Raw genomic sequence first — 23,519 nt, 5'->3', positions numbered from 1 at the left:
GATCATGTAGTTCCAACCCCCCTGCCTAGCAGGGCCACCAAACATACACATTTACTAGATCAGGTTGCCCAGGGCCCCGTCCAACCTGGTCTTGAACACCTCCAAGGACGGGGCATCCACAACCTCACTGGGCAGCCTGTTCCAGGACCTAACCACCCTTCTAGTAAAGAACTTTCCCCTAACATCCAACCTAAATCTTCCCTCCTTCAACTTAAAACCATTTCCCCTAGTCCTGCTATTATCAGCCCTTTCGAAGAGTTTACTCCCCTCCTGGGAGTAAGTTCCCTTCAGGTATTGAAAGGCTGCAATGAGGTCACCTCGCAACCTTCTCTTCTCCAGGCTGAACAAACCCAACTCCCTCAGCCTGTCCTCATAGGGGAGGTGCTCCAGCCCCCTGATCATCTTTGTGGCCCTCCTCTGGACCCTTTCCAAAATCTCCATATCTTTTTTGTACTGAGGGCTCCACACCTGGACACAGTACTCCAGATGGGGCCTCACAAGAGCAGAGTAGAGAGGGACGATCACCTCCCTATCCCTGCCAGGACACATTATCTGCCAGGACTTTCTGTTCTTTTTTAGAGGTGTCCGTTTCTTGCAGTTGTGATTTAAACTAAACTGCAATACTGACAGACGGAATCTGCAAAAAAAATATGACAAAACAAGGCTACTGAGAGGCAGCAGGGGTACACATTGCTTGAGCACGTTACCAACACAGTTAAGTTAAAAACTGTAGTTTTTACATAGTTAAAAACTGTACAGATGAGAAACATGACTGGAATTTTGTAAACACTGAGAAAGTTTAGTTCTGGCACAATGGCCACAGGAGCTGCCCCTGCACTGCAAACCCCATTCCCCCACACTTAACGCTACACGATCGCTTTTCAGAAAATTCAGTCTTTCCTTTTGGCACATCATGTTTTGTAATAGCTCAGCACATTTCTTGGCTGTCTGTCTTAATTGCTCATAACGATTCTCAGCCAACAGTCAAGTGCTTCTGAACAATTAAAAAAAAAAAATAGGAAAAAAGAAAAAGCAAAGCTACTACATGCTAATTTCCCAGTCTGGTTTAATATTTCTCATCAATTCTCTCAATGTCAAGTGTTAGCCCATGAGAATATACACTGTCTTGAAGCCGTCATCTGAAGTCTATTGTGACTGCAAGATACCAAGTAGTGTATCCCAAAGGGAAAGAGCTGGGAAAACATGGATGTTTTCTGAAATCTATGTAGAATGTACTTGCACTTCTACAAGTATACATTTAATTCACAGAACACTCAAGAGAGCAAAAATTTGTTAGGTTTAGTTTCCGTAGGAAACAAATTATTTATCAGGCATACAGTCAGATATAAGAATACATCTGTGCCATATTTGAAAGCTACTCTTGGTATTTATTTTTTTCTTTTTAAGTTAGAGATATTATTGCCAAAATTTTAACTGATCTGAAACTTCTTTCATCCATTTCATTGGATTAGTCGTCTACATCATCTCTCTCTCCATATTGTGTGTCCCCTGTCAGGGAATAAATAAAATGGAAGCCATAGAAATGCCTTTTTCCTGTTTGTAAACTGGAATGTCAAATGACTAAATCCTCACTTGCTCACATCATTTACTAAAGTACACATTTCTTTCAGACTTACATTTTTTAGTAGGTTATCATTAATTGTCACAGTTAGCAGACTGATTTCATTAATCACCTGCATATTTAACACTGCGCCATGACCACCAATAGGCCATTTCCAGATATTGGTCATCTCCTAACTTCAGGAGTGTCAGTCAATGGCTTGGACTGAAAACTTTCTAGTCAGGTGTTCCAGATAGATGATTAACTACAGATTCATTGTAAAGATCACTGTGTTTCTTATCTTCATTTTGTAGTCTCGCTAAGATCTATTTTCAGGATACACAAGAACAGCTTAGATGGAAAAAAAGTAAATATAGTCCTGTAAAGATACTGAAACAATCAACAGAGACAGATGGTTTCCAACATTTGGGCTGAATGCTTGCATCCCTACGCAGCATTGCTGTGGTGTTGGTGGGGACACAAAAATCTTCTTGCAAGTTTTTTGGGTTTTTTAAGTTGTAAGGTAGAAACAAACAATATCATTGTCACATGCACTCTCGTAGTGGGACAGACTCTGTTAATCCTTTGCATAATCTCTTCTCAAGTACAAATTTTGTTTCCAAAGCTCTGCTGCCTTAGCAAATGGACAGATTTCCAGCTGTAAAAACTCATTTTTATCTCTTTAAAGAACACATACTAGTGCAAATTTATCAGACATGTAGGCTAAATACAGTTACTCTTTACTTAGATTATGCTAAAACATATACAATTTAGAAAAGATACTTATGTCTCTCTCTGTCTCAGTACCTTCACTCCTTTTTCACAGAGAAATGCCTGAAGATTAAAAGAATCTGGCAAGACCCCTTTTAAAGCTTTTTCTCTGACCCACAACTCTGTTCACTCCTCTGCCTCACACCAATGTCTTGGGATGCAGACTCATCCCACTAGCTAAAGGATGCCCTGTTCTGCAAAAGCATGCTCCTCTGCTCCACTCCTACCCAAAACTTGCTCTGCAAAACCCCGGAGCCTTTTCATACCTGGTAACAATGTCCAAATCCCTTGTTCTGCATGGGAGTGACATTTTTTGAGTTTCAGCATTCTTCCCTGTGTGGTTCCGCACAGTTCTTTCAACATCAGTCAGTTAATGATACTGATTGGGTATCATTACCCAAAGGGTCTTTGCAGAAATAAGCAAAGTGACCATTGTGCAAGATACATCATTGATTCCAGGAGGATGTTTCCCATAGCAGGGAAATGATTGCTCAGTGAATCCCCCAGAGTCAGTTAATTAACAGCTCCAGAAATCAGTCTGTTAAATGGTCTATCCCTTAAAGCATGTACTTATACAATGGATCGGTCTCAAGCTGTCTCACAGCACTTTGAAAAATCTTTAGTTTTAGCATCTGTCTGACCCCACTGACACAGTCTCCCTGTCTCTGCCATGCAGAAGTTCACCTGAACCAGAGCAGTCCAACCAGTGAGCTCCCCAGCTACAGTGAGAATGGCAGTGATGCAAGTTTACTTGTTTCTCCACTTCTGGTGGCTGGAGTAGTGATCGGACTTGTGCTGTTTCTGTCCTGTGTCACCATCATTGTTGGCAGCCTGAGGAAGGACGGACGGCTGAGACACCCACACCAGAGGAGAGACACTGCTTATGGTAAGAAGCTAAAGTGAAACAGTTCTCAGCATTATTTATACCTGCTGCTAAAGACAACAAAGAGTTTGGACGCTGTGCGAGGGATATAAAAATAAAATGAGTAAAAGCTTACAAGGCATTGATGAGAAGCACCTTTGCAGTTCAATAGCACCTTCACAAAGTACAAGCCCTACAGCAGAGGGCTGTCACTGGACTCCTGATAGTTTATTTTCATATCCCCTTCAGCCCTTGTGTATATTACATCTTGTGATTTCTTCTTGTTGTGCTAGGAACCTTTCACTTCTGCAGTGTACAGTAAGCTACAACACTGACTTGGCAACTAACCAGCTTCTTACCCCAGAAGTTAAAACCGTATGTAAAGAAAACAGGGCTTCAAAATGCCATTACACAGACAACTGTCAACATCATTAAAGACACTGGTTTACTATCAAAAAAGGCCATTTTTGTTTGTTTGTTTGTTTGCACCCTGTTCTTTAAAAGGACTTGGAAGGACTTGGAGGTACAAAGGTGTAATTTTAGAATTACATTTTTGGCCAATTTGGTGCTTGCTGATCAGACGTTCAAAGCCCTTGGTGAAGGAAATTACACAGTTTGATCCTTAAAATATTTTGAGAAAAACAATGATGAAAACCTACTTTGTAAATATCCAGCCAGTAAAAAAAAAAAAAAAAAAAAAAGACCCTGAAGTCAGGCCATGACATAAAGGACAATTTTTAAACTGTTTCTTAGAAATAACAATACTAAAAAAATGGGGGGGATGGGGGGGAAGCATCAAGCATGATGATACTTTCAGAGAAATTCCAAAGAACCATCTTAAACTGAATTGTGCCAGTCTGCCTAAGTGAAAATTGTACATTAGCAGAAACCATCTTGCTATCTCAGCACGTGTCTCCCAGCCAGAAAGGGACCAGCAGGAGTCATGGCGAAAGCTGGCTGCCTCCAGTGCTGAGCAGAAGGAAAGCACAGCACCTGATAGACTCCATTAGTGCTGGTAGAATTCCTCGAGCACGCATTGGCAGAGGTGAACATTACCAGCAGGATGGACACGCAGTTCAAGAACTGCACAAGTGAGTCCTGCCCTTTACTCTGTGTTCAGAGAAATGCTGCTTTGATGTCACCTCAAAAGCTGGCCCCTGCCTCCAGGAGCCATTTTAAAGCACTGAGCGAAAAGGAAGGATCACTTCATATGGAAGAATAGGGGAGTCCAGAGACTTGCCACATTTCCACAATTCAGGACAGTCTTAAGGAAATTTCAACCAGAATGTTGAGTGTTAACTATCATTAAAGACACAAAATAGCACCAACTCCTGGGTATTTCTAGAGCTGTGAAACTCTTGTGTGAAAGCATTAGGAAACTCCTGGTGCAGTGAGCAGGATATTTTTTTCCTAGTATTTTCCCATTTTTCTTCTTTTCCTGTGAGCTATTCTAAGAAGCACAGCACATTCTCAACACACACACACAATCACACCTAAGTCTGCTTTTAAAAGCCTTTGCAGAACTAGCAAGGTTTCGATGCGTGCATTTCCCAGACACATCGGCATCAGCTCCTGCTTTGAAGTTGTATGCAGCACGACTTACACATTTTCAGCCTTTGAGGCAGAAGAGCTTTAGACACTTGCACTTTGTACGACAGCGCTAAATATACAGTCCTTGTGCCAACGTTGCAGCTCATCCACAGTGACACAGGCTGGCTCGTAAAAGAACAGAAATGTCCTGTGAAACCTGATTGCTTGAAGTAACAGCAATTCTGCCTCAGAGAGGTTTTGTTTTCTAATTTTTGGCAGCGTTATGAACAGTAATATTGTCTCAGTGGAAAAGAAAAGCAAACAATAACTGCTTGTTTTCCAGCTCCAGATGGCTTCTCTTATGGCGGCTCTTTTGGAGAGCTGAGATCCACCTGCATGGAGGAGTTTCCCCCAGCTTTTGATTTTGGTTCCTATCTGGATACACTTTCTCAGGTCAACATCATGTATCCCGATTCACCTCCACGGTAAGCACTTCTCTAAGACTCTAAATATTATAGTTCTGCACTTGCAAAGCCTGCTAAAGAGGAAAATAAAATTGCTAGACCAACATCCACTCCAAAAATGCAGGTCATACAGACTCCACCTACAAACATTTTATTTAGTTTAAGCTCAAGTTTTCCATAGTAGAGTGTATTTACTAAGTAAGCACACCTGTATTTATCATCTACTAATATTCATATTAATATCAATAACTTTGATGGCATATGAATGAAATACACAAAGTCATCTATGGAAAATCTTTCTTTGGAAGAAATTATTTTTAAGGCTGCACTTTTGGAGAGATTTTTTTTTCCAAGAAATTCCTACCTTTGGTTTTCTCCTGTACTGTTAGTGTCTGAGGAAATGAGCCCTGCCTCAGGTGGTGCCCCTCAGAGTCCCACCCAACCGTGTTTTATTGTCATTAGATTAAAAGAGACTTCAGATTTATACTCCCTTAGAACCATAACAGACTTTAACAAATTAAAACATTCAGCCAAGTTTCCAATTAAAGCATATTTGTTACTGTAGCTGCAAGGAATTTTCCTCTCACCAGCTTTATTTCACTGTTTGCAAGGATTCTAAAGCCCTTTAATTTTTGTTCTCTTCCAAGTACCACGAGCAACTCCCCACTCCTTAATGCTTGCAGAAATTATTGTGAAATAAGCAACTAGTATGAAATCAACTTTATGGTTTTTACCACTGTTGTTCACACATGTTAAAGGTATGACAGCATGAAACAAAAAGATGGTCTGCTCACAGCAGATCCTTCCCTGTGTGTGTGGAAAAAGTCTGGGTATCTCGTTAGTGAGCCAGAAATAAAAAAAAAAAAAAGTCATTATGGACATAGATTTATTGCAAGACTGGGGAAAAAAATAAAAAAATCAATATGCCCAGAATTCAGATATTAACATATGGTGAGACAGCACAGATTTCATTTACACAAATTAGTATGTAGTACAATCTCCATCACCCCTTTCATCTGCCACTTACAATTGCAAAGCTAGCAGATGTTATTTGATAATCTAAGCAGCCTGATGTGCCCCACAAAATGAAAATAGCTCTTAGTAAACTATGTTTTTAAAGATATTTAAACTTTCATGTTACTCTTACTACTGATCTTACGACTGTTCAGTACAAACAGCAAAAAAGAAAGTGCAAGAAACCACCTTTCCATATTATCCAGCACGCCTCACTTTTCTATTGTCTTAATATCATTATTCTATCAGAAAGCAGAACTGAAGAAAACATACTGATGTGGCACACCTTGTAACCACGCTTTAGCTCTCAGACTGAGGTTGTTCGTTCTATATGAGTATCTTTGAAGGACAGCTGCCAGTACAGCTATTTAGACTGAACCTGCACAGCGAGGCGTAATTGCAGGACTTTGTAGCATCTTGTTACCTGGAGTAACAACGTTGCCACAATTGACTAATTTCAAGGAGAGGTATATCAGAAATGATACTGCAGTTTTTTCCTTAGCTGTAAAACAGAGCTCATAAAAGGATACAAGAACTGCCTGCATGTGACAAAAGTTGCTCTTCAAACTATTTGTATACTCTCTGTTTGCCTCATGCACCATGAAGGAATTCAGTTACTCCCTCCAAAGAACCAGAAGAAAGAGCACTAAACAGAACAGGATCCAAACTTTCAACATAAATTAACCTTACACACAGCAAATAATGGGTGATCAACATTCATCGTCTTCTTTTAAACAGACTGTGCATTTTAAGTTAAGCCATGCCCTTTTCTGACTGCTTGTATACATGAGCAGTAGGGAGAAAAGTGGAGAAGCCTCTTCCTGTTCTTGCTTTAATACAGTAACAAAAAGCAGCCACATACTTCCCAAGTGTTTCCGGGGCCACCACACCAGTGAAAGCATGAAGCAGGGCCACAAGCATCAGGTGAGGAGCACATCAGGCCGGCCTTAGTAAGAGCTCTTCTGAAGCAGCTTGGTAGTGTGAGCACATGATCACTGTTTTTTCTATTCTGGGCACATTCTGCAAGCAACCTTTTAAGTACTACAAAGCCATACTAGATAACAAAGGGGCTTTTAGAGATGGTGTAAATATTTTAGCAGAAACCTCACATTGTGAAACATTTTTTCTTAGTCTGGCATCTAAACTCGTAGAACTTCATATAAACCCACTCACAAATTTACACTGGGATTTGGACCCACACCCACAAGCCTTTACTTATAAAAGTAAATGAGCTGACACCTAGGCAACAACTTGAGCGGGCACTTGGCCAGGTTTCCAAGAATAAGCCCAGATTCCTGTGAACAAGCACTCAGTACATACCTCTTCAGCACACAGATCTCAAAAAAACTATACTAGAGGTTACTTCCATTTCCAATCTGAAAGCTGCCCAAAGCTGGATTTTGTCTCTATGGAGTTTGGAAGCTTATATGTGGATGCACGTACGGGATAGCACTACATGATCTCTGCTTTCGTGTGAGTTCTCTTCTGTAAGAAGTCTGGCAGAAGCTGCCCTGTCTATTTCCTTGCCCTACAAAACTATTCTATATAATATATTCTATATTGACTGAGGGACATACGGGTGCTGCCTCCTTAAGATTCACCTGGATGCCAAGAGGACCCCCAAGGGCCCACACTGACAACACACACAAGCAATCATTGGTCATCCCACTACTCTGCAATTCTTCTTAACATGTCAAAATTAAGGATTTCTATTAATATTGACTTTTTCTTACTGCTACAAAAGTTACGTGTTTTAGAAAAAAATGCTTTGGCAAATCAACAACATCTTATTAAATTTTACATCTTAGCAACACAATTTGGAGAGAACCTCAGGAAAAGTAGAGCTTAGCAGATGGCTGAAAGCAAAGCTCTGCAGAAAGACATTTAAGTTTACTATTAATACAGGATGTATTTCATTGTAACTTTCCCTTCAGAAAAGCACTGACTGAGAAGCACGGTATGAATGCACTGTATTACACAAGAGCCTGATAAGTTTCTTTACATCCCTCTAGGCAGTCGTCCATAAAACCAAAGAGTTTATTCTCTAATGAGTAGAGCATTAGTAAAGCTGCGGAGAGTATTTGGACTGATGGGTGCTAACAGCATTAACCGCTATCAGACGCAGCCTTGAAGCATAAAGATATGCTTGACCTTGTGTGTTTAAAATGTTACATCACCAGGATCATTCTTATTACAAATTATCATGTTTTGAAGAGTAGGTTTACTGAAATGCAATTCTTATTCCTAATTCATGCAGTGTGCAATTAATGCAAAGCTAAGATAGCATACCCAAAAACTAATAATGCAACTGGTAGCAAAAACAAGAGCAAGACGTGAAGGCAGCAAAGGGAGCAACTGCACTGGCAAATACCCTTCAAAACATATTTGGAATGAAAGAATTCACTGAGTGAAAACTAGGTGTTCTTAATATGGTCTGCAAGAGGCAGATGGCTAAACTCAAATCCAGAGAAGCAGACTTTGTACAAAAAGCAGATAAACATTTAGTCAGCTGTGATCACCTTTCTCTCTGTTTCAGTGGTTTTCATCAAAGACAGTATAGCTCATAACTCACTGCAAGCTGTATCAACACAGCGATGCAGACTTCCTGTAGGAACGTAAACAAGCTGCCAAAACAGTGATCAGTGTTCAGCTGTAGCTATTCGAGGTGCCACTGCCAACCATTGACTTTCCAGCTGAAAGTCCATTACAGACTTTTATATATATAAGCACACCATCATTGGGAAATGAATCTAAGAAAAATACCTTGGGATGTTAATAATCTTATTGATCTGATACCTAAATTGCAAGTTGCACTAGAGGCTCAATTTGATTATCACTACAGACATTTCCACCGATCGTTACCTTACATTACATTCTGCATTAGATTTAGGGGACTACCATACGCTGAGTTTTGTCACTAGCCTGCCATAGTTGCAGGCAGTTACAGAGAAAGCCTTTGGTCAATGTGTCTTGACAACCCCCAACCACAGACACCCTTTGGGGTAATTAATGACTTTCTAAAGAATTTGAGAACTCTATAAGTATCTGTCAGGTTGATTTTACATGAAGTGTAGAAAGGAAAAATAAATACAAAATACAGTGGGTATGAACTATCCACTTCCAAGATACTAAGGGTCTGCAACAGTTTGAGGTGGTATTTTAATAAACAAATACATCTCGGCTGTCACTTTAGGAATTAAACAAAGTGAATTACTGAGACAGAGTAACATGAAATTATCTGCTATTGTATGAAAACAATGTTCAATAAATCTCTAATCACGCAGAATTGAAAATATAGCTAGTAAATGGACTAATATGCCAAAAGGAAAATATTAAAATAAAAAATATACCTAAGAAAATATGATGCCTCTTGAGATATGCCACTGTAAGAGCAGTTCAGACAACAAAGGTAACCTTCTCTCATGGGAGTTACACATAGTTTCTTTCTTAGGCAAAAACATCATATAAATATCCACTGTGGTGTTTTCAGCATAGCTCAAACCTGTCTGTACATGTATTTTCCAGTAAGGATTAGTGTTTACCATCACCAAAAGACAGCAGGTCATCAGTAAAACTGAAACAGTGCAGGAGCAATTTTAGTAGAGTAGCAGCACATAACAGATGAAGTAAGCAAAAAGACATCTATCTCACACAGAAGGATGTTTCATTCCCCAGATTTGCCTTGTATTCATTAGCTCCTGTCTGTGACTTAAAAAAATTCTCTAAGTAGAACCATCTTCTTTCCCCGGAGAGTAGGTCATAATTTATGAATGACAGCAAATTAAATAAGATCTTTTGTGTTTCCTTAGCAACAAAGCTATTCTAATGCTTGTTGGAAGGAGACCAAAGAAATTCATGAAGTTATTTTCAGTCCCCCCAAACAATCCAAGTCAACAAAGTCATCTTGAAGACCTGCTGTATTTAGGTAACATTCTTTTCTTTGCAGGTCACATTTACATTCAGTTTGATGAAGTTAACAGGCATCACTACTCCTTCCCTTTCCTGGCATCATTACCCCTTCACAACTCAATAGCATAATCTATGATGACAGTGAAGTGACTTTGACAAGAAACAAGGCAAAGAAATGTAGACAGCAGCACATCTCTGTCAGAAAGCTTCTCATGTCTGTCTGTAAGGCACCCTGAACCTTAAACTACTGTAACTGGGTAAAACAGTTTGTTTAAAGTGAATTTGCAAGTATTACTTATAACCAAGGAGGGCTTTCTAAGAGTTAATATGAGACAAATGATATTCAAGAGAAGCAGTGTAACATGTTCCTGTAGTCCATGACTACGTTATGGTAACAAAGTACTTTCTGCAAGCACTTGCTTATTCACTCAGAAGGGATTTTCCTTGTGACTGCTGTACTAACATCAAACACCAGGTACTTTTTGTGTAGATGACATCTTCTCAGAACTGAATCTCTCAGGTAAAATGACTATTGATGCGTTTTTTGCCAGAAGATAGCAAGCAGTTTAGGTTTCACGCTGAAATCATGCAACTGAAAATGCAAGAGCATAGAGCTTGCATGATTTCAACGTGAAAGAAAAGGAGTGGGAGCATGCAGCAGGGCAGAGGATGCTTCCCTTTAGCATCACAGACAATGGCTCATGGTGAAGCCACAGCTTTATACAGGTCCAAGCTTTACAACTGCCAACATCTCAGCTGAAATCAACAAAACTAGATACTGTACTTAAATGACTTGCACCTAACAGTATAAATTTAATATGAGGAATGATCATTACTGATTGCTATCGATACAGTGGTTCTGTACGATGGCAGCCCTCATTACACAGCATGTGTTCCTCTTGCTCGCCCTGGTACTGGGGTCCATACTAGCTGATATGATGGCAGCTCCTTTATTCTGTCCCAGCCTGCTCCATTTGCAAGTAAAAGTAAAGAAAGCTGAAAGCAATGTCAAAAGCTCAGAGTACACTGCAGAGCAACTTGGCAGCACTTCTTAGTTCTTGATGCACACTTTGCTGCAGAAAAAAAACACAGGATCTATTCACTTCTTCTCCAATGTGAAACTCTGCAACTGCAGGTGCAATGCTTTGAAGAGAATGTGGAAAACAAAGTATCCAGACCATTAACTGCTAATGCAGTATAAGAGTTCCTTTTATAAACAAGCTATTTGAATGATATATAGTTGTCTCTTTGGCCATGAAGTACTGCCATGAGTGAGCTAAAAAGTGCCATAAATGAAAAGAGATGTATTTTTATCCATCCTATACAGCCCAGTCCAGTCTGACTGTGACCATCTCCAAGGATGAGGCTTCCATCACCTTTCTGGGCAGCCTGTGCCCATGCATCAGTACCTTTATTGTTAAAAACAACTTCTTTGTATCCTATCTAAATCTCCTCTCTTTTAGCTTGAAACCTTTTCCCCTTGTGCTACCACAGTCAGACCCTGGAGTCTGCTCAAGAGTTTGTCCTGTTCTTCCTCATAGTCCACCTTTAGATACTGAAGTGCTGCTGTCAGGTCTCCCTGGAGACTAAAACTTCTTCAGCCTGTTCCAGGTCTATCAGCCCATCCTCACAGCAGAGGCATTCCATCCCTCGGATCGTTGTTGTGTATATATTAATATTTGGAACAAAACATCAAACTGACAGGTTTTAAATACCATAATTTGCCACCCATGTGTCTTGGTGCATAAAGGTCTCCTTCACAAAGGCCACTTCAGTAATTATCTCACTAAGCATTTTAGTTTTACAGCTACGGTCCATGAAAGACATCAAACTAAATCTGAGGGAAAGAAATGCAGATGATCAGGTAGCAGCAGTGAGCAGAAGGCTCACACTGTGCCCATTTTCCTTCAGGTCAGTGGCAGATTCTGGGCACCGGGCCCAGGCCCCAAATCAGCAGACAGACAGGCTTCCTCCTTTTTGCAGCTCTGCAAAGGGATTCACAATTTTCCACCTCAAAACTCACATTCCTCTGGGCTTTCCAAAACCAGAACTCTTTTCTCTCTTTTGCTATGGTAACAGGACCCAGCAGGTGCTATTCATTAGCCTGATTAAATCAGTCAAAACCAGTGGAAAGATTTCAAATAAATTCACTGGGCTTTAGGTCAGCAAAATGTAAATTAAGTAAAGATGCAGTTCAGAGGGAGTAATCCTGCAAAGAGAGAGATTCTTCCTTTATTCTCAGTCTCTGATTGAAGTCTAAGATCTTGTAAAAGAGCAGCAGGTTCACATCGAAGTTGCAAGGGACTCAGTAGAGATTGGACATTGAAGTCCACGTGCTGTATAAAAACAACTCAACCTCCTATCTGCTGAGGTCTGTTCCTGAAGCTCCTACCTGCCTTTCTTAGGGCCTTCAGAGCACAGAGCCACGGTATTAAATGATTTCTGATGGAGAAATCAGGACATTCTAATCCAAATTTAAAACCACTGACCCGATGAATATAAAGTAAGATAAAGAAGGAGAAAAATAAAGCCACCTCTGGATATTTGAGCTGTTTGTTCTATGATATTTGAGTTGTTTGTTAACCTGGTGCTAAGGTACCACTTCCTTACCGAAAAATTTCTCTCCCCCAAAAACCACTTTCATCACCCACCCATAGAACAGCAGCATGAAAGCCAACAGCAGCACTCTGAAGGAAAGGTTTGAATGAGTGCAGCAGGAGCCAGTACGCTTCTAAGGCAGGGCCCCAGTGGCTGATTTCAATAGGTCTGAGCTCTCTGTAACCAGTATGAGCTGCCCTGCTGCAAGTCACTTATAATCTAGAAACAGAGTTTATTAGCTTGGGTTTAGCCTGGCAGCAACGCAATTACAGGGGCAGAGTGACTGCCTGCAGTCTACTGGGAGGACACGTGCTAAATATCCTATGTTTCAGGAAATATCTGAGATCCTAATAGCCAGCTCTGCAGATACTGCAGTTGAGGAAATGGGTTCTTAATTTGTCTGGCTCCAGCAGAATTGTTTTTCAGGTCAGCTGAGTGGGAGAAGAGAGGGAGTTTTTGGTGGTGAGAGGGGGGTTCTGTCTTTTTTATTTTATTATTTTTTTAAACAGGAACCATTCTTCCTTCCCTCAATCTAATTAAAAATGATCCTGAAACAATTAAACAAAGCAGTCATACATAAAGCAAGTCCTTAAGAACATGATTCAACGCCTCTTCCTCATATTCACCTGCATAGCCAGTGAGCTCAGAACCTTCCTTCAAACCCATACACCTGGACTGGTTTGATAGCAGAAGTAGAGTCAGCTGTTTTCTGGGCAAATCAGTGATGCCAGGGCAGCCAGGTGGGAGACCACCCAGGCAAGGGGACAGAAGCACTGCTCAGCAGAGCCCAGCTCAGCACCAGGCTGCCAGCCCAGCAGGCCGATCTGCCTGTCATTCTTCACACCAGGGCAGCAAGGCCTGAGCGCAGGTGGAGCAAGGAGGCAGCAGTCTCCCCCCTGGCTCTAGCTTAATGGCACAAAGCCTGGGCAGACCTGAGATGGCTCTGCATGGAAATCCCACAGACCGGTCTTTCTTGCATTACTCCAATTTTGGAGGAGCACAGTGGGGACTCTGCTGAGTCTCAGAATGGCCAGCGTGAGTCTGTCAAAATTATTCATCGCAGCTCTGCCCCTCCACAAGGAATCCTGCTGTCCTGCAAGTACAGATCTACAATCCAGACAGCCCACCTGTGGTTTCAGACTGAGCACAGACAGAAGGATGTCCTACAGACCTGTGAGTCAGGAAGGCAGGATTTGGTACAGCACTCCATCTAAAGCTCTCCATACCTTCTTTTCATAACTGTAAAAATGGCAACACTGCTTTTTCCCCACCCTTTTGTAAGTTTGCCCATTACAAAGAGCTGAGATGAAGGCTGAACGCTGCTGTGAAACCAGCAGTGCAACACTGTGCATGGGTACAACTGAAATGCAGAGCCAGGCGCAGTGCTGCAGCCACAGCTGTGATTCATACAGGGTCTGAGCTCCCCCAGGACCTCAGGGATTAATCTCAGGTACCTGGAGATGTGCTTTTAAGTGTGAAGCTCTTGAGTGCCCCGCGTGGCAGGGTGAGCAAAGATGTGGGCTGAGGAACCGCTAGATGATCTTTTTCTTCTCACTTTACCTGCCCCTGTTATACTGACAATAATGTACCGTGGCATTTTTCACAGGAATCTAATGAAAAAATTGTTTTTCTTTCAGCTATGATGAATGCGTGGGGCCAGGAGCAACGCAGATATATATTCCCACAGATGATCCCCCCCCATATTCCCTTACAGACCCCTGCCAAAGAAATGAAGTATCTATAAACATCAGCCTGGAGGAGGAAGAAGCAGCAGCAGGGACTGCAGGGCAGGCAGCACACCACGCCACCAGGCTACAGGGCTGGCAGCAGCCCATCCCATCCATCCCATCCATCTCTCTGTCGTCGCTCCCCACAGAGGCTGCTCCCCGGTACGAAGCCGTGGTGTGTGAGCACAACATCCCCATCCCACTGGTGCCAGTGGAAGTACTGAAAAACTCTCCCTCTGACTATCAGACCATTCTGAGCCAAATCCTGTGAATAAAAGGGGCTTTTTCCTTCCATCTTTCTGAGGAACTCAGACTGAAAAAAGAACACGTTTAAATGGAAGAATAAAACCTCTTAAAGTTTTACCTATTTTATATCTTTACTAAGGGATGTAACGGGATTGTTTTTTTATTTTTTACAGTCAATTTTGAAAGTTTACCTAAACTTCCCTCTTTGTGCTTCTAAGTGTTCCATGGCATCACGTAGCACAGAATAGCAGCAGTGAGGAGCAGTACATTGGCCTTCCTGGAGCATCTCAGATCTCACTGATGTTGCCACTCTATGTGTATATATATGTTATCTAGTCAAGCTTACTCCTCGATTTGATGATAATCTGCATGCTTTAGAGCAGAAGGAAGAAGTGCATTTCTCGTCTCTGTAGGTGTCAGTAGTACACTTGATCCAGTGTCTTGGCAACAAACCATTTGTTAAAAATTCTTTTTCTAAATATGTATTTTCCCACAGACAGAAACAGAACGCAGCCCACAAAACATCACTATCAGCACCACACAGAAGCCAAATAAAAAAGGAGGAATCTTTTGATACCCGTGGTTTTTTCCTCGGATACCCCAGACCGTTCCAAAGCCTGATCTAAGTCTCTCATAAAGTCGGGAGCAAGTTGGAAGGTAGCAGCAGCTGCTCCATAAAATGGACTTCAGGTTATTACCCCCACTAAGGATGAGTAAAAAGGAGGATAAGTAAATATATAACTGTATTTAACAGCGAGCATCGTTCAAATTATTAAAACTAAATCTCAATTTTCTGTAACTAATTTCCAACTGTACTCATTACTCAGCACTCCAAAGATCAATGGAAATATAATTAATATATAGTTGGGAAGGAATCATTTGGTTCCTACTGCTCTGTAAATCATACCATTGCTGAGTCATACGCACGATGGAATCAGATAATTAGACATATTTTTAAGCAGCTAACAGTAAATATGCACTTGCTAAACAACAGAAAGCTGTTGCAGATCTCTAAAGTTTTCAATGTATTACACCCAAAGCAACAAAAACTCAAGATTTTGCATTGCAAAGTAAGCTGGTGGGCACTGCAGAACTACAACTACATCCAGTACTTGTATCTTTAATGGACAAAGCTATTATTCTGCATGAAGCACCGGTGGAGACAGTTCTGTGACACACAAAGTATCCCGCAATGAGAGACAGAACTCTGCACTGTCAGTCAGGGCCAGAAGAGAAAAGCAGCACAGAAGTTTAGCAGTCAGCTGTATTAGCAGGAAGAAGTGAAGGGAAGCACAAAGGTTTACATAAAGCAGGGCATGTAATGGGGACAGACCAGAACTGGGGGCTGATGCTGTGGGCTGGAGAGGGAATCCAGCAGGAATCAGAAGGTAAATGGGATTTTGGTTTTTGAATGTGTCTTTCCTACCTGTACGGCAAAGCTGGGGGCTCTACTGAAGACAAGCCATTCACAAGTGTCTGCTCTGTTATACATTATCTGCCTGTTTCTGTGTTCTGTGGGCAGTACTTCTGTCTGTTAACCTGACATGGATTTCAGGCCCTGCCACTACCTTTGTATCAGAGGGAAATAATGATTTGATTTTACAGGATAACTCGACTTTAAGCAGACTTCTGAAGAAAAGGGGGGATTTACACCTCGCCTCACGATAGAAATACTGCACTAAAATCACAGCAGAACGAATCAAATCCTTTCCCACGTGAGGACAGGCACAGCACTGCCAACAGCCTGCACTGCCACACAGCACAGCGGGACTCAGCCACCCCAATCAGCAACCAAAGCACGTCGTATATCGGAACTCTGAGAGATCCCAGCAGAACAGTCAGAGCACCTCAAGAGTACAAGTCAGCTCCCATTCAACTACATTAAAGAAATTCACAGCCCCTTATCGGACTTTAAACTATGGTATCGCTGTAACAGCAATCCTAAAGCCAAGCTGAACGTAGGCCTCGTGTTAATTACGTGATTAATAGGAGAACACAGACTGTTTGGCGATGCTGTTCCTCACCTGCAGGACAACAACTCTGTATTTCTGTAGTCATCTCTTCTGCCGGAATTTTTGGTATATGGATCTTTGCATACAACTTTTATTAAAGAACATACATGTACTCAGTGCAGCTTCCGTGCTTTTATTGTGCCAGTAGCACAGGCAAAGCATCAGAACCCACCACAACTACACACAGAGGTACCTCACACTAAGACCAGGAGGGGCACGAGGGGAAGGAGAAGCGGGTGTTTCAAATAGACAGTCCTTAATTCTGAGCCCCTGTAGGAGCAGACGTGCGGAAAGGTGAACTGATGCCACGTGCTCGGGTCGATAAAGATCTGCACAGTGCACAGCACTGCACAGCACAGCACAGCACAGCACAGCACAGCACAGCACAGCACAGCACAGCACTGCACAGCACAGCACAGCACAGCTCAGCTCAGCATAGTGCACAGCGCTGCGTGCTGCCGGCACGGCCCCGCCACGTGGCGGCACGCGGAGCTCGGGAGGTGATTTTATACCGCAATCCTCCACGTGCAAATACTACTGTAGCACTTTGTGGCGGCGTTTCGGTCACAAACACGTGCTATAAGGAAAGCTCTCTTACATGAAAAGTCCAAGAGGGAAACTGCTGCATTTGCAGCACCGCGCAGACACCGGCTGGAAACGAGCGGCCCGGGGCACGGAGCCGGAGCTTCCCTGCAAGGAATTCACGTTGTGACCTATTGTGAGAGCCGGGCAGCCAGCACCAAGACGAGCCCTGCAGCACCATGAAACCAGAGGCAATTTGCACGTGGGAGGGCACGGGCTGAAGCAACAAAGCCGAGCTCGGGGGCGGCCCACACCGCGTTCATCTACGGAACCACACAACAATGTAGCAACAACGACTGCAAAAAGCAAAGCCCAAAAACCGAAACCAGCAATAACATTTGCACTGCCCGTCCTGGGAAACCCTCCGGCAACGGCCAAACGTTGCTCAACACTAACACGGAATGCAGAGACCGCGTACAGCGCAGCACAGCACGGGCACCAAGGACGCTCCGTGCGGCCCATCGCACCATGTACCTTCAGAGCAGCCTCACATAGCAGGGCTAGAGCCCGCAATACACACACAGCCCGCAATACACACACAGCCCGCAATACACACACAGCCCACAGGGCCGGCAGCTCAGGAGGGGGACCAGAGCTCGGCAGAACGCGAAGCCGCCTCACCTGAGCTCGAAGGCCGCTGCATTGCCACCCTCACACCACGACGAAGACACCGACCACCACCATCACTCCGCACCATCGCTCACTCGACGCCGCCGCTTCCCTCGCTGTGGTAACTCCGCCCTCGCGCCGCCGCTCGTGGCGCTGCTCCCCCCGCAGCGCTGCTGCCGGCCGCCAGGTGGCGCTGTTCTCCTCCTTTCGCTTTCGGTTCGTGGCCGCCCGCCCCGCTGCCGGACGCTCCGTGTTTCCAGCGGGCGGGGCGGCGGGAGGGGCGGCCCCACGGCGCCATGGAGGAGCCGGCGGCCGAGGAGGAGGAGGGTTTGCTGCGGGACTACCTGGCCTACTACGCGGCCCGGGGGGCGGAGGGGCGGCTGGCGGCGTGCGACGAGGCCGCCCTGAAGGAGAGGGCGAGGCGGCTGCCGGAGCGGCGGGGAGCGCTGGACGTGCGCGGAGTGGCCGAGCGGTGCCGGAGAGTCCGCGGGCAGCGGGGCGGCAGCGTGTTGAGGGACATGCTGAAGGCGCTGGAAGTGCTGGAGCTGCTCTGCGTCAACTTGCTGCTGGCCCCGTGGAGGAAGGAGATCAGGTCGCTGAAGGTAGGAGGAACGGCCTTACATGGGCCTTACCCGGGGCCGCGGCCGGGAGCTGCTCCCGCAGTGATATGAATGTGATATGAACACAGCGAGGCCGTTCCGCTCAGCACCGGCCTTGGGCAGCAGCTCTGCCGGCCCTCAGCACACGCGTGACACAGCGGCTCAGATCTCAGCCCTGGTGTCCCAAGGCAGAAGCCCTACGAGGCACTCGGTCTGACACCGAGCTGACACCGGGGCACCATCTCTTAGCATAAGGTTTATGGCAAAACCAAAAGCCACTTGGATTTTACCAGCTAGGCCTTGTGCCTTTGGTAGCTCCAAAACAACACATTAAACTTGACTCCTCTTTTCCCCACTGTATTGGGCCAGCAGCACCTTAGACAAGTCATGCTGGCAAGGCAGTATTTGGAAGGCCATTATGACACTGTGTCCCCTCAAAGCGTGCTTTCAAAGTGACCTAATTCCAGGAAAGCAAAATTAGAGCAGCACTCTGAACCACTGAGAAAGAAAATGATACACTGCTGTCACCCATTAAGAAACACGAGTAACTGTGAGTGCATCTCTTTAGGAGAAGTTAAACCTCAGTGCTTGATTCCACAAATGCTCTGTTGAAAAGGTCTTGTTCTTCAGTGGAGCACAAGACTCACATCTGAATGTCTCTAGTTTGATTAAAGTGTTTTTCTTTCTCCTTTTCTGCATATTGATGCTCCTGGCTGGTACCTTACCAGCTTTAAACTGGCATTAACACCCCTGAAATTACTGTGCAAGAGCTAGAGAGGCTGACAACATAACGCTGTTAGAAAAGCCTCACTCCGATTCGCAACTCAAACTTCCAACACAATAGTTTTCAAACAGATTGAAGTAATTTTTGAAGTAGTTTGTTCTGCTGGAGACTTTCACGCTTCCCCCACCCCCCACCATTCATCTGTTTTTTCACTGTTCCGTTCTGTTGCAGACATTCACCGGTAATTTTGTCTACTATGTTCAATCTGTGCTCCCAGATGACATAGTAAAAACAGTACTGGAGAAAATAGGTTACACTGCAACAACAGCCACAGAGTTTTCACTTGTCAGAAAAAGAAACAATGAGGAAACAAAGCAGACTGCCTTTGAAATATTCCTGGCAAGAATCGAGTGTGAAACCATCCTCAAAATGACAAATGAAGAAAAGCAAGGCAATTTGGAGAAGACCTCGCAGAAGAGATCACAAATGCACTGGCACCATGAAAATAAGGACAGAGAAGATCAGCTGCCCCAGAGAGAAGGCTGTGAAAATCTAGAAAATAAAGAGAGCAGTGAAATGACTTCGTGCCTTGCTACTCAACACAAGTCTTCACCTAATAGCAGTATGTCTTTTGAAGCCGCTCGGAACCTGAAGATCAAAGATGACACTCCTCACTTAGCAGTAACTCAATCCACTGACAGGCTTCAGGAGCACCAAAAGCAAGTCATTAACACAGTACAATTTCCGGGCAAACGCTCAGACAGTGAGGACTTCTTGATCAAATACAGTGACATTGTCATCAGACAAACACCTATTTTCAGTGAGAATCTTTCTCCAAAAGCTTTTAAAAAAAAGCCAAGATCCAGTGTAAGCGAGGAACGTGTTTTGGCAGTCAGTGCACAGTCAGCTGCAAATGAGCTCTGGTCGGTGCCGCTGTCACCAGGAGCAAGTGGTCCACCAGCTTTTGCGATATTTGCTGACAGCACTTGTGACAGTAAAAGCACTCCAGAGTATGAAGCTCAACAAGTCCCTGAAGAATCGATCGAAGCAAAAATTAATGATGCCATAAACTGTGTAGACCCAGACCCTGCAGACAAACCCAATGAGCTCAAGTCTCTGCCATACAGGGATGTCGCATCTGTCCAGAACTGCCCCGTCCCCAGGGAAGAGGAACTCTGTGATCTGTCTTTAACCTTCACAAAGCTACAAGTCAAGGACGCTCAGGAAGATCTGATGTATCCAATAGAGGAGACCGGGCACCCTGAGTCACCATCATATGCAAGTACAAGTGATAGGAATGTAAGAGAACTGAATCATTCCAAAATGAAACGCGCATACTCAACTAATGCTGAAATGCAGAACAGAGCAGCTGCATTTATTGAGCCATCTTCAGATCTGTGCTGTAATACTGGGAGCGTGGAGGATCCCACTAGTGGCTCTGATGGTAAGGGACTATTAATGGGTTCTCCAACTGCACGTAAGGCTTCTGAGTGCTTCAGGCACATCAGAGAGCCCCCTAATCCCACCTACATTCCACCACAAAGTATTGATGTTCGGTCTCCAAGCAGAAGGAGCAGCAGTGCACAGGGCAGAAGGAACCTCCTGCAGCCCGACTGCAAATCCACTGAAGTGAAACCAGAGAACTATAATTTAAAAGTAAATGAAATCCAGGAGCCTTACGTTATTATTGACAAAACTGACCAAGGAATGTTGTGCTAGCACACTTGATTCTAGCAGCAGTGCTTTATTTGTAATTTGCCTGGGGTTTCCCTGCCCTAGTTGTGGCCTTGATTATCTTTTCAAAGGAGATAATTAGCTTTGACAAAGCTAATCAGAAATAAACAGAAACACCACCGCTTTTGGACAGTAAACATTGAAGTAACTGAGCAAATTCTTAATAGCTCTTTCCTCATGAAATCACTCAATTTAATTCATTAACCAGATTCCATCTGGCTCTAATTAATGAGACCTATTTTTAGAATATGGAATGCTGTACAATGACAGGAACAGGTAAATATTTCTAAACTGGGAGGCTCTGTGGTGTTAGAAATGCTGTGCTGGAGTGTACTTCTGTTAGCTCGTGATTCCTGTGAAGCTGTATTCTGAGCTAATCTTTCTTCTGTTTTCACTTTAAAGATAAGCTTAGAAAATTAGCATTCTCTAAAGTAGTGTAACTTGTCTATACCTGACTTTCATCCTCCTGAAACATGTAGGGGAGCAGGTGGATTATACTAGAAAAGCCTCAGGAACTAAAATGCTTTTTGAATAACTAACTTCTGGAGTTCTGTCATTACCTGATTCCAGCACAGATGGAGGAATGCAGCTTTGCCCGAACAAACACCAAATGACAAGATTTCAGCTTTGGATGGTGTTAAAGAGCAGGAGAAAAAAGTATTATAAATATGTATCCAGAAACTAATATCTCTGCACTGGGTCTGGCTGGGATGAAGTTAAGTTTCTTAAGAGAAGCTACATGTTGGTGTGTCTAGGATTAGTTGCTAAAACTCTTAATAATGCACTTGCATTGTGGCTGTTGCTGAACGATGCTTGCACATTATCAATGCCTTCTCCACTGTGGCCCCCACTCCAGTGGTGGTGGGCAAGAACCTGGTGGCTGTAACAGCTGACTGGATTTAGCCAAAGATATTCATACCATATAACATCATGCTCAGCAATAAAACTGGGGTAGCAGAAGTTTTTGGTTTGTGGTTTCTTTTTTTGTCCATCTTTCCATCACTTGTTCTTTTTTCCTCTCCCTTTTACTAATTAAATCTCTATCTCAAACCAAATTCTTGCTTTTGCTCTTCTGTTTCTCCTGTTGTGCAGGAGGTTGAGCAAACCAGCTGTGTAGGTGCTTAGCTCCTCACAAAGTCAACTCACCACAACCTCCTTGTTCCTCTTTCAATAATTTATCTGTTCTTCCTAACCATTTTAGTTTCTATAAGATATATTTTTCCCCTGGGGGGGAGGGGAAGGGTTATTAAGATTGTGTTTTAAATAGTATGTTGTGTCAGATATTCAGGAAATCTAATTAAAAACTGAAAAATCCCCTTCTCATCACAAATAAAGGTGCCTCATAAGTATGTAGCTGACCACCAATACTACAATGCTAAAGTTGGTTTCTCAGGAAACTAAAAGACTACCGCTTGAAATACACCAAATAAATACCTGGATTGAGGTGGAATCTCTGTGGTAGATTGGCCAGGACTGCATTCAGGCTGCCACAGGAGGGAGAGCTGCCATCTGCTTAACACACACAGATATTTTCAACCAATTTTCTTTCTGCTTCCACTTGCAGATTGCTGTGGTCATTAGAGACAGCAGCTTTACAGTTAGATACCTGTGAAGAGACTGGATTTGAAAACCAGCTGAAAGACAAGTCATATTTAACATGCCTTTGGCATCAGCCCTCTGTACAACTGCTTCCATATGTGCAAGGTACCACAAATAGGGCTTTAAATCCTTGTAAATACACTTAGATCTCTGAGAGAGACAGAAAAGAGAATACGATTCCTGCCGGTGTCCTCCTGTCCCTGTTGCTATTGACCAATACACCTCTCCTTGGCTAATTAACTTAAAGAAGAGCAACCGCTTAAGCAGAACTGTTAGCTTGCAAGAGAACTGCCTGAGCCTCAAAGGAGGGTGATTTGTGTTTGTGAAATGTGTGCCTATCCCCTTGTGAGTTGTCAACTTTAATTGTGCTACAGCTGGTGTTTGGGGATTTACTGACTCTTTTTATGTCTTTCCATCATAGAGACACAAGACCAGCTCTGTTCCCAAATCTGTATGCTACGCACAACCACTCTGAATGGCTCAGCTCTCCCAAGCCTCAGATTAGAGAAATTCTCTTTTGATCAGTGCAGACACAGAGTTTAGGCAGCAGACCCAGGAGCTGGCTGATATAATTCAACTGCATAACCTCTCCCTGACAGGTCTATTTAAATAGTCACTTTCCCTCCCCTTATCATTCCTTTCACACACACAAACTTGTCCTGTCCAGAGCTAAGGTGCTTAACAAACACAGTCTGGCTTTAGAATCAATTTTTTTGGGTTTTTTTGTTTGTGAAACTAATAATGAAAACTAACTTTCAGCATGAAAACAAACAGAGGGCATGCCAGCACTGAATGAACAAAGAATTACAACTTGCTTCAAATTATACATGAAGACCTTAAAATACAACTTGTCCACTGAGACAAAAATAAAAGCATGCCTAAGAGGGTCTGAGAAAGGCCTGCAAAGATAAATGTCTCTACTGTTCAAGTGGTCTCCAAACAAGCAAAAGAAAACAAACAGAACCAAGCAACACACAC

The 23,519-nt window shown here is 43.3% G+C and overlaps 2 protein-coding genes across 2 annotated transcripts in view; both read left to right on the top strand.

Moving 5' to 3' along the window:
• The window catches only part of LOC107319345 (protein BEAN1-like), a 39,002-nt gene extending 22,192 nt beyond the window's left edge, over positions 1 to 16,810 (top strand). The window contains exons 4-6 of the mRNA XM_015874086.2: positions 3,009 to 3,218; positions 5,068 to 5,209; positions 14,347 to 16,810. Of these exons, the coding sequence (XP_015729572.1) occupies positions 3,009 to 3,218; positions 5,068 to 5,209; positions 14,347 to 14,707 (713 nt within the window). The 3' untranslated portion in view covers positions 14,708 to 16,810. The remainder of the gene's footprint in view (positions 1 to 3,008; positions 3,219 to 5,067; positions 5,210 to 14,346) is intronic.
• A 1,313-nt stretch (positions 16,811 to 18,123) lies between these two features.
• On the top strand, positions 18,124 to 21,902 carry LOC107319284. The gene is made up of 2 exons (XM_015873979.2): positions 18,124 to 18,487; positions 19,440 to 21,902. The coding sequence occupies exons 1-2, from the start codon at positions 18,182 to 18,184 to the stop codon at positions 20,925 to 20,927; spliced, it is 1,794 nt and encodes a 597-aa protein (XP_015729465.1). The 5' UTR covers positions 18,124 to 18,181; the 3' UTR covers positions 20,928 to 21,902.
• The last annotated feature ends 1,617 nt before the right edge of the window (positions 21,903 to 23,519 follow it).

Source organism: Coturnix japonica, chromosome 11 (genome assembly GCF_001577835.2).
Source record: "Coturnix japonica isolate 7356 chromosome 11, Coturnix japonica 2.1, whole genome shotgun sequence".
Taxonomy (NCBI): Eukaryota; Metazoa; Chordata; class Aves; order Galliformes; family Phasianidae; genus Coturnix; species Coturnix japonica.
The sequence above is the reverse complement of the archived record's forward strand: the minus strand, read 5'-3'. Positions and strand labels throughout refer to the sequence as shown.